This window comes from Myripristis murdjan, chromosome 13 (assembly GCF_902150065.1).
Source record: "Myripristis murdjan chromosome 13, fMyrMur1.1, whole genome shotgun sequence".
Taxonomy (NCBI): domain Eukaryota; kingdom Metazoa; phylum Chordata; class Actinopteri; order Holocentriformes; family Holocentridae; genus Myripristis; species Myripristis murdjan.
In genome coordinates, this window is record NC_043992.1 from 30,112,620 (window position 1) to 30,124,889 (window position 12,270).

The 12,270-nt window shown below is 40.8% G+C and overlaps 1 protein-coding gene and 1 pseudogene across 1 annotated transcript; both read right to left on the bottom strand.

The window, feature by feature from the left end:
• Positions 1-3,911: 3,911 nt before the first annotated feature.
• On the bottom strand, positions 3,912-7,376 carry LOC115369713 (caspase-1-like; annotated as a pseudogene).
• A 2,340-nt stretch (positions 7,377-9,716) lies between these two features.
• On the bottom strand, positions 9,717-10,950 carry LOC115370112 (caspase-1-like). Its single transcript, XM_030066961.1, has 3 exons — positions 10,873-10,950; positions 10,082-10,360; positions 9,717-9,928 (listed from the first exon to the last, which is right to left on the bottom strand). Exons 1-3 carry the CDS (start codon positions 10,877-10,879, stop codon positions 9,894-9,896), a joined length of 321 nt encoding a protein of 106 aa, XP_029922821.1. The 5' UTR covers positions 10,880-10,950; the 3' UTR covers positions 9,717-9,893.
• Positions 10,951-12,270: the final 1,320 nt, after the last annotated feature.

Consider the following 12,270-nt stretch of genomic DNA (forward strand, 5'->3'; position numbering starts at 1 on the left):
ACAGAACATGACCCAAGGTTTCATCATCGCCGTTCAGCTTGTCCTAAAAATTATTCATAAGATAACGTGTGCACCGCAAAGCTATTGTACACAAATGCTCATTGATCACAGTGTGATCTTGACCCCATGTATCCTCCAGAGGAAATGACTAAACTTCTTGAAAACCGCAGTCTAACGTGATGAGCTTTCTTTCATGAGTCACCACTGCTGCTGATTACTGGACAGCTCAGTCCACAAAGCTAAGCCCAATGAAACCCATCGCATCAGCACAACGTGGCTTTATTTTATTTATTTTATTTTATTTTATTAGGTCATTTCATTTGCAGACTTCTATCTTCAGCTTCATGGTTCATCTTTTCCAAACGTGCCAGTGTTTACTGATGGACACCGTATCTAGCTTTGTTTTAGAAGGACGAAATACAAAAACCATAGCAATTTATAGGTTTATCTTGGCTATGCATATATAAACATTACAGGACTGCGATTATATTACCCTGACATAGAAGACTGGGCTGCAAAACACACACACGCACACACACACACACACACACACACACACCACACTCATCACAGACTACAAATCTCCACCACAGACCTGTGCCAGTGACATCTCTCTGCTGAACAAGTTAAACAACTTCTTTGCACAATTTGTTCAGCATTCAACACCATCATCCCACAATGCTCACAAGGCCACAAGCAGCACGAGTCAGCAGCAACACCTCAAGCACCATCACACTCAGCACGGGCCCCCCAGGGATGCGTGCTGAGCCCCCTGCTCTTCACCTTGCTGACCCATGACTGCAAACCAGCAAGAAAATAATACCCATTAAACTGAACAGAATATTATCTATTAAAAAAGGCACACTTCGTTTTTAACCCCAAATATTCATTTTGTATATGGTCCATCACATGACATTGTGCTCTTTGCTTTTCTCTGACAGACACTGACACTTACATGACCGCCTGTTACAAAGTTTGCCTTCGGGGCTTTCTGCCAGAAAGGCTCTCTAACCCTAACCCTCAAATCCAAATCCTCCTGGCAGAAAAAGAGAGGATATGCAGACGCTTTGTGGTAGAAAGCCCTGAAGACAAGCTCGTCCCAAGGCCGAACTTGACCATGGGGCAAGAAAAATGGAAACAGATATTACTAGCGGGTTTCTTCATGTACATTGTCAAATGTAAAGATATCAGCTGTAAAGAGACACTTACCAAATGATATGTAACGCTATACTAACACATTCCAACTTCCAAATATGCCATTTATTCAGTTGTAATGTCAACTTTGTGTTGTATAAGTGACCAGCCGCTAATCTGCAGTGTTTTCAAAGCCACGGTTATCTGTAGACATCTGTTGGAACATGTGTTTATTTACATAATCTTTTGTAGTATCTTTTTCTTTGAGTAGTCACTCTTACTGGTTGGTTTGATGATGCTGGTCTGTAAGTGACAAACTCTTATTTTGTTTCTTAAACTCAATGGTAAGCTTTAAAAACATGTATCCTCTCCATCATGCTATTCTATTGTTTGGTTTGTTCAGCAATACACTTGATCAGTCACTGGAGAACATCAGCATGAACTCAAAGTAGCCCTGTAAAAGACTCTCATATCACTTTTCTGTATCTGGCGACACATGAAACATGCACCAACTACAACCATGTTACCATGTTGCCTACTCAACTTGTTGCCTTTGTGTTGTATTGTGATGACATGATTATGTTTGATTTCTTTGAGTGTTTGTTTGTTTTTGTTTTGTTTTGTTTGTTTTTGTTTTGTTTTCCAAGTAAAGTTTGTCTGAAGTCAACAGAGTTGGGTGCTTTTCTCTCCATAAATTCATGGCTCTGACACAGAATGGTTCCGTCCGTATAAATCTAAATCTTATAAACTAACCAAAGCCAAAGTCTATGTATTTTACCTTTATGGCTCGCAATGCACTATTGTCTTTAGCCAAAAAAAAAAAAAAAAAAAGCGGACCTGGTGAATACTACCAAAAAGTGCAAAACTGTTTTATTGATATGAGGAATGACAATACATACATACAGACTATTCATCAGCTCAAAAACAATCAGCACCAACAATTGTAAGGAATGGCTTGTCTTAACCTGAAACTGCAGATAAAACAGCTCCAGAAGTTACACACTTCTGCTATCACAGCTACACAATATGATATACAATGCATGATTAATCATACACAGTTATATATGTTGTTGCTGTCTCTTATTCGGTTGGTTCATTCAAATGTGTCTGACAGCACAAGTCAGAGCGGCACTATACATTGGATAGATTTCAATCCTTTGCTCTAAGGATTGGATATAGTTCTCACAAGCAGGCGTAATACAAACCAAAATGATAGCCATATTTATGTTAACATTACTCATTTCCTTGTTGAATAACAGGTGGCAAGTAGCATTAAGACCATTTGAGGCAGATACTGTCAAGTACACAGAGAGATCAGTTAAAGTAAAAACAATAATATCAATGGAGAGTTTAAAATAATAATAATAATAAAATGGGAGGGAAAGCCGGGATAAAAAGACAGGTTGTAAGATGCTGCTTGAAACTTTAAACTGAGGCTGCCGTGCTACCAGTCAGAGAAGACTGTTCCGGACTTTGGGGGCTCTAACCCCTTGTAGACTATTGTTGCGAATTCGCCTCCAAACCACTTCCAGTCTTAATGTAGCCGAGGTGGTGTATGTATCCCACTGATGCCTGTTGATGCATATTTCACACTTACCAAGAACTGTATTGGCAACACTCTACCACCAATAATTTAGCATCTGCTTGAAGGCAAAAACACAAGCAATTTATTTTATATTATTATTATTATTATTTTTTAGATAATTGTAAATAAATTCAGGCAGTAGGGGGTTTAATAGGATAGGATAGGAATTTATTTATTTGAAACAGGGACAATGCACAAATAAACATTAATCTTGTAGGACATGAGAAGATGTCTTGGGCCAGGCTATAGCAACAGTTGCTAATTTCCACCTGTAGTCCCTGGGCAGATATGACAATATAAAAATTAACAATAAAATGAAAAGGCACAGTCTCCTCTGGATTTCAGATATGACTAAAGAAAGGTGAGAGGCTTAGTAAATAACCTCACAGCTTTTACATTTTGGAATTGCTATGAACAGTCTAGAGCAGCTTGGCTGAGGCAAACGGAGCGTTATTCATTCAATATCATGGAAAGACAAAAAGGAGCACATTTTAGCAATGTTTGCTGGAGTTAGTGAGTTAGAGGGCCATAGAGCGGGACTGTGGAAAGGAAATCCATATTACTTAGTGCATGGGTCTCAAAGGCCTGGGAAGAGGTAGAAGTGCGTTGATAAACTGCATCTGTCTTTGACTGGCATCTGTCTTTTGGTTGGAGTGGGACCTTGCTTAAAGCGGTTCATGACCTGTGTGGATAAGAGAGTGTATGAAGGTTAAGTTTGACTTAGAAATCAAAGAAAAACATCCGTCATGGCTGGTTCTGTTGTACTGCTGTCAACTGTTCAACAATGACTCAAGTGGTCGCATTTTTTCACAAATCACATCGCCCTGGAAAATCTCGTAACAACAGAACAGCTTCCAGTCACAAAACTTACCTGGGTGAACAGTTTCTCAAGGTGCATCCTTGTGGGAAAAGGTGTGAATACCTCAACAAGGTACTGGATGAAAGGAGACCCAAGTCTGGATCCCTCCAGGAAACATTTCCTGCAGGATACACGACAGAAATGAGAAAAAATATTCATTGTTCAAGGTAACAAGTCTTGGCTGTTATCTAGCAACTTCTATATATTTAAACTTGACTGTTGAGATGTCATTTATCCTCTCTGCATATAAACTGACCAGGGGTGTAGGAAAGAAAAGTGATGAAGTCTTTCTCTATGTGTACTTTGATGTCATCTTCCTCCAAGGCATCTGTATCAGCAGGCCTGTGTGAGCTGGTGTGGTGCAGGAGCACCATCTCTTTTATTAGCAGCCGTAGATCCGTCATTTCCTGAAACAAAAGGGCATAACCTGAAGCATGACAGCCTTGCTCACTTGAAACCAACAAGCCCAGCTTCAATTATACAAAACAACTGGTAGAATGTATTTGACACAAGAACACGACTATGAGTTTCATAGATCTTGACAGACATTTTCCTGGGTTGGTCTCTATGACAAAGATGAGAGAATCACCTCCTCTGCAGGCCTGGATGATGATGACCTTTGGTTTGTCCCGAAGTGCAGGACAGTTCTTTGCATTCAAGTACTCAAAGATATTGTCAATGGGAACAAGTCGTCTTTTTCATTGGGATTCACTGCCTTCCCACGGCTGCCATAGACGGCCCCCATTATCCCATGAGACATGATGACCACAAAGACACTGTCTGTCTGGGACAGGTCAGGAAGCTGAGCGAAGTCCTTCACAGCCTTGTCAATGTCCTGTGCAACACAAAGTCAGTCAAACAGCAGGGCCTGTTTCACTCTATCAACTAATATTTTAGTTTGTTTTTTGGTTTCGTTTCTGAAACAGTACCTCTCCAGTGTATTTCATGGGTTCACCAGTTTCAGGTCTCACCACTCTGTATCCCAGAGCAGTGAGCAGAGTCGCCATTGCAGCGTCGTCTTTCTCAGATCCTTCCCTTATCCACTTCTTGTTGACAAAATTCCGAACATTGATTAGCAGGGCCACACGCGTCCTATTGGACTTGGGCATCACAGGGTAAGCCTTAAAAGAACAAATTATTTAATGGCAGAAATTTAGCATGCATTAACATGGATGAAAACTAGCATTGCATTATAATAACTGTGTTTCAAACTCAAAAATTCGAATTGTCAGTATTTCCTTGACCCATGTGTGTGAACCAACATAAATATCCCGTCACAGGAAGCATTACATAACAGACATATCATTTAAGATGTTACATGGAGCTTGATCTAAGAGAACAGCCAATTTCATAGTGCTTCTTTTTGTACTAAAACTGAGTATTTTATCTTAATTACACTATCCATACCACAGGTAAAGTAAGACAGAAAATCTTGCACTTGATTATAACCATATCAGATGTCTCCAGTTGACCTACAAGTTTATCAGTTCTTTGGATGTGTGTCTTGAAGTTTTCATCACAGAGGATGAGGACAGGGGATATCGGTGGATCCTGCTCTTCAGCTGGAAAAAAACAAAGCAGAAAGTGACTGCTGTGATTTCAGGTCAGTGTATCTATATGGCCATTTGAGCAGGAATGACTGTGTTTAAGTTACCACGTTTTCCCAACACACAGTAAAGGCATTTGACACTGAAAGATCTCGACCCACCTGCCTCTTCAGCTTGTCCAACAGGTGGAAACAGGTCATTGCAGAGAAAAGGGTCGAAGTTCTTCAGGTTAGTGATCAGCTCTTGACTGGCCCTGGCCCCTTTCCTCCTCACCATGTCTATGAGGCATGATGCTCTGTCTGCTCTGGCCAGGTGCTCCTCAAATACACAGTCTCTCTCTCTTTCATTTAAGATTCTATCATCCAAAAGGTGATCCAAGAGATTCGCCATAACAGGGGTTGAGATCCTGTCCACAAGCATGCGGCGAGCCCTGAAAAGCTGCTGATCTGGAGAGAAAGATGAGACAGAAAATGAGAAGACTCCAGTTAGATTACTCTTCCAGGACCCTCTCTAAATCACCTTGACAGACCAATGCAGACTTGGCAACTAAGCCAACACCACAAGAAAATAATACCCATTAAACTGAACAGAATATTATCTATTAAAAAAGGCACACTTCGTTTTTAACCCCAAATATTCATTTTGTATATGGTCGATCACATGACATTGTGCTCTTTGCTTTTTTTTCTGACAGACACTGACACTTACATGACCGCCTGTTACAAAGTTTGCCTTCGGGGCTTTCTGCCAGAAAGGCTCTCTAACCCTAACCCTCAAATCCAATCCTCCTGGCAGAAAAAGAGAGGATATGCAGACGCTTTGTGGTAGAAAGCCCTGAAGACAAGCTCGTCCCACAGCTGAACTTGACCATGGGGCAAGAAAGCGGAAACAGCACTGGCGGTTCTGGGGAGGGGCCAGCAGGGGCCAGTGCCCCCGTAACTCTGAGTCTGGACCCCGCTGTGGCCCCCCCCTCCGAACAAGATTATACACTGTGATGCGGCTTTCACACAGCGCGCGGTTTGGGCCGCGCTCTGCTCTGGGTACGGCGCACATACATCTATGACGGCGCAGAGCAGCGTGCACACGCGTGTAGAGTAGGGCGCACGCATGCACAGCGTGCACGTATGTGGCGCTGATTGTGACGTGACTGAAACAGACGTTAGGAAGTAGTTTTCCGTTCTGGTGCAATTTTTCTTTGGCGGACAATGCAGCAGCTTCGGATGCACCATGTAAACAGGCAAATACATTTTTTAATTTATGGATTAGCTGAACTAATGCTTCTAAATAAATTATGTTACATGAATGAAGGCTGTATTTTTTTTCTCATTTCATATGATTTCACCTGTTACCTGTTGTGTGTGTGACTTCACAAGGAATTTATAATAAATGTAGACTATACTGCATTGTCTTTGCAATAGTGCATATCTCATGATGTCAATCATCTAGATTTCTAAAATAAATGCAGACCAGTGCGCTCTTGAGCTCCGCAATCACATAGGCTACACAATGAATGGGCTGAGCCAGCCGAGGTCTGCGCCGTACGCGCACTCTGTGAAAGCCGCTTCAGAGCGTTGCACCTGGAAACGGTCAGTTTTGTTGATCTACGGTGAAAACAGCGAGCTCGAAAAGTTACCGACCACCCGACGAGAGGCAGTCAGAAGCAAGAAGCGACTACGACGAACAGTATTTTATTGTTACAAGGTAACAATAAGCTTTTAGAGTGAAAATATGATGATGACTTATTGATGAAGATGATAAAAAGACAGTGGTGTAATGAAGATGTGATGATGATGTTGATGAGTTTGTACTAAGTGAGGAGTTTGTCTGTACTAAGGTTACACTGAAAAACAGGATGTTTCCATTGTTTCTGTCTCTAACACTTGTGTCTCAAATGTGATATTTTGAACCATTCAGTTTGGTTACAATGGGTAATCATTAGTTTTATGGGGGAAAAAAACAGATATAATTTTGAATCTTTGTCTTTTTTGCCCCAGGTTGAATGTGCCCCTCTGACAAAACCCCTGGACCCAACCAGGCCCCTCCAGTAAAATTGGTCTAGAACCGCAACTGGGAAACAGATATTACTAGCGGGTTTCTTCGCGTTACATTGTCAAATATAGAGATATCAACTGTAAAGAGGCACTTACCGGCCATTTTTTTACTGAACCTTGCAATGGATTGTCTCTTAAAAACTCTGAAGCGTGATGAGCGCTGCGAACAGTGTCCCCGGTGAGTGCAGTTGCGTTTATAGGAAGAGGAACTTGTGGTCGCGGCTCGCCCAGAAGTCCGGTTGGGTTCAGAGCCCCACCTACTTGTTCACTTTTCTCTTTTCAACCATAACCACGTCCACTCAACATTCATATGACTGTAAACTAATAGCAGACCATTTTGTTGTTGTTGCTGTTGTTGTTGTTTTCGTCAATATTTACTTGTCTAATTGTGTATTAGTCGTGTTTGGGGTGAACTCATTCAAAAAAAACAAAAAAAATCTGCCTCCCTTTCCATTCATAACTGAGTGGTCTCAAACTTTGGATCCACATGCTGACATTTGATAGCACTACATGTTACACCCTTTTTTTGTTGTTGTTGTTTGTTTGTTTATTGTTTTGTTTTGTTTTTTATCAGCAATTCTCTGGTGAAGTGCTTTCTGGTGAAGAATTCATCCGCTCCCTAGAGTCGTCCAGTGTATGGAGAGACACATTAGGGTATTCATTTTCATTTTAGCCAGTATTATGGCTCATAGCCCTAAATACATAATATGTGATCATTTGAGAATAAGTACATCAGCATCATTTGTAAACATACGGATCTGTGCACCACCAGACATTCCTGGGATGGGTTGATAAATAAAGGGAAGTGATACCAGATGGCAGCATAGTGTCTCTTTTAAATGACTCCACCCTACTATTCTAGACTGTTACGGCCCATAGCCGTAGACGTTATATGAACTCAAACATAATCGTCATAGCTATCAGGAAAAAGGAAGGGAATGCAGCATGAAACCTTGTGTGAGCCTTTATGAATGTGATATGTTAATAGTCAGTTTGCTTATCACGTGGAAATGAAGTGGAAAAAAAGCTGGATGTGAACATGATGGCAATCCCTGATTAAAAAAAACGCTGTAACCTTTGCTGGGATGTACAGTATATAGCCAGTATCTCCAATGCCACAAACAGCTATTGTAGCTTGTTACTTGTCAAAGTGTAATAAAATGCCCCTGTAACCAAGTGGGTCAGAGTGCTTTGAAACCTGTTGATGCAGTAAAGTGCTAGGTAGTGTTAGAGGAATATTAGCAAATGTAAGGTGACTTTTACCAGAATATAAGGAATCGTCCCTTGTGTTATTTTAGCAGCGAAGCGGGCACCTAGTTCCAACCACAGACTGCATGTTTTTATACAGTCTATAGTTGGTGCCAGCGTTTGTAGAGTTTGGAGCATTAGTTCAGCTGTGCTATGTAATCATGGTAGTGTAATACTTAGGGAAATCAACAAATTTCAAGAGGGCATGCAAATTCTATTGAAGAAGTTTATTTGAAGTACATCACAAATTTAATTTGGAATATTATTTCAGGGGAAAATGACAATGAATTTCATTAAAATAGCTTGCCAAGTACTTCATGTTTGTTTTTTTGTTTTTTTTTTGTTTGTTTTTTTTTTTAACATTGTTAACATTACCTTGGTATCATGTTTATCTGGGAAATTCTGTCAAAGATATCACGTTCATTTTGACTTTAAATTTTGGCCTTCAATGCTAGTTCAACCTTATTTGACATTGGCAGATACACAAGTTACATACAGGAACTTAAAATGTACAATTCTGTAAGTGAATTAGTTTTTGATAAGGACACCAACAGCTGTAAACATTTTTGACAAAATATGTTAATTGTTTGAATGTACAGTACAAAACATCACAGTTCAGAGTGACCCTTCAACAAATAAATCTGTAAACTGTTTGATGGTACCTGAAGCCTGCATTTTGCCAAAAGGCGCAATAAGTGGAACATTACCAAATAACAAATAACAGCGATCTGAGCAACAGCAGGCAAATGGGAAGGCTGTCAGCTCTGGCTCAGACGTTCAGAAAACAAATCACATCAATAAACATAAGACACAAGGATAGCTTATTTTATCAATCTGAGTTAGCAGTTCAGTGAGCTTCAGTATGGTGTACAGCTATACCAGGATAATTCTGCGATCATAGTTACATCACATGACATTCAGAGCTTGTCTGAGCCATGGGATAGACTTTCATGCACTGGACCCCAATTAATAAGGCTAGGAATAGTGGTGAAATTGTGCAATAATAATAATAATACAAATTATAAAAAGGTCATTTAATTTGAAAACTTCTCTGCAGCTTCATGGCTCATCTTTTCCACGGGGCCAGTGATTACCGATGGGCACTGTATCTAGCTTCCAGGCAGTGTCACAAGAATCATCAAAATGCTGATAAAGTATTACACAATTATACATATTGTCAGTGTGTCTCTTATACAATTGTACATGTTGCCATTGTGTCTCTTATTTCATTAAGGTTGTCTCACAGGCCAAGTCAAATTTTTTTTTTTTTTTTATGTACAAACCAGCAGATATATTTCAATTTAATCTCTTCTTCCAGGGATTGGGTTAGGAGGTAAGGAGACCTCCCGATTAATTCAGATATCAGGAATCTGTTATGTATTTTGACTTTTAGAATCGTTTGATTAGGGGGGACCTCCATACTTCTTCAGGTTCTCTATTTCCATGTAATTTAATGAAGACGATTCTGCTCATTTGAGGTTCGGGAACTGGAGCTCTGCAGCAGCTGGAGAAAGTAAAGCAGAGGGTCAGTGCTGCTGACGGCAGGTCAGTGTACACATGGCCATTTGTGCAGCACTCTGTGAGTATTAGCACGTCAAAGTTATGCACTAACAAACAATAAAGGCCTGACCAGCTTTACTGGAGGATGTGAACTCACCAGCCTCTTGGTCAGCGGATGGAAACAGAACAGGGTGAAGTTTAGAGTCTCTGGTCTTCAGGTGATCGATCAGCTTTTGACTGGCTTCGTTTCCTTTCTTCCTCACCATGTCTATCAGACATTCTGCCTGGTCTGCTCTGGCACGCCTCTCCTCCAACACAGAGTCTCGCTCTCTTTCATTCAAGACTCCATCGGCTAAAAGGTCATTCAGGAGATCCTTTATAACTGGGGCTGTCACACCATCCACAAACTGACGCCTGACATTGAAAAGCCGCTGAGCTACAGAGAGAAAAAGATGAGGCATAAATACAAATGAGACGACTATAATGAGATCACTCTTCAGTGCTTGTAATGATCACATCTCAAAGGCCTTCCCTCCACTACAGCTCTTGAAAAGCATAACAGGTGAATAAGACATTAAAAAATACAGTGTCTTCATTTTATGATGTATTATGTTCACTGAACTGGACAATGTAGGCTATAGCATTTCAAAGTTGGTCATTTAATCTCAAGTGTTCACTTCTGTGAGGTGACTAAGTTGGCTTCACATAAAAAGAAAAGAAACTATCAATTTTTTGTGAATAATTGTGATTTGATTTGCCTTTGGATAACGGAAACGACTCAACACTGACAAAGTGAAACCAACACGCCTTAAAGTTGTGTGTATGTGTATGTGTGCGTGCGCGTGTGTGTTTTTGTTTTAAACGTTTAGTTATCAAAGTGTTTGCCTCGGAGTTTGTTGTAAAAGAACTTATATTGCTGCATATGTAATTAAGTAATTTAGGTCTTACCTGCCATTCTTCACAAGTGTATCGCAGATTGTCGCACGATCACTACTTTCCTGTGTGTGTGTGTGTGTGTGTGTGTGTGTGTGTGTGTGTGTGTGTGTGTAAGTACACGGCATACATTACACTTAAATGGGCGGGAGTAAACCCGTTTTCCAGAAGTATGCAGTTACACCGAGCGAGTGCAAAATTAAGAGTTACTCTGTGGACTTGATAACTTGATTTGTTACACATTAGCGACACATGGTGTTACTGATACAGATAAGACAGGTCGCGAGTGAATATTGTGTTTACCTTATTGCAAGTAAATAAATAAATAAATAAAGCTGACACACATGTATGTCGACGTCACGGTCAGTCCGTATCTGTTAAACCCGGCCTGGGGGTGCCCTGCCATACACAGAACATGACCCAAGGTTTCATCATCGCCGTTCAGCTTGTCCTAAAAATTATCATAAGATAACGTGTGCACCGCCAAAGCTATTGTACACAAATGCTCATTGATCACAGTGTGATCTTGACCCCATGTATCCTCCAGAGGAAATGACTAAACTTCTTGAAAAACCCGCAGTCTAACGTGATGAGCTTTCTTTCATGAGTCACCACTGCTGCTGATTACTGGACAGCTCAGTCCACAAAGCTAAGCCCAATGAAACCCATCGCATCAGCACAACGTGGCTTTATTTTATTTTATTTTATTTTATTTTATTAGGTCATTTCATTTGCAGACTTCTATCTTCAGCTTCATGGTTCATCTTTTCCAAACGTGCCAGTGTTTACTGATGGACACCGTATCTAGCTTTGTTTTAGAAGGACGAAATACAAAAACCATAGCAATTTATAGGTTTATCTTGGCTATGCATATATAAACATTACAGGACTGCGATTATATTACCCTGACATAGAAGACTGGGCTGCAAAACACACACACGCACACACACACACACACACACACACACACCACACTCATCACAGACTACAAATCTCCACCACAGACCTGTGCCAGTGACATCTCTCTGCTGAACAAGTTAAACAACTTCTTTGCACAATTTGTTCAGCATTCAACACCATCATCCCACAATGCTCACAAGGCCACAAGCAGCACGAGTCAGCAGCAACACCTCAAGCACCATCACACTCAGCACGGGCCCCCCAGGGATGCGTGCTGAGCCCCCTGCTCTTCACCTTGCTGACCCATGACTGCAAACCAGCAAGAAAATAATACCCATTAAACTGAACAGAATATTATCTATTAAAAAAGGCACACTTCGTTTTTAACCCCAAATATTCATTTTGTATATGGTCCATCACATGACATTGTGCTCTTGCTTTTCTCTGACAGACACTGACACTTACATGACCGCCTGTTACAAAGTTTGCCTTCGGGGCTTTCTGCCAGAAAGG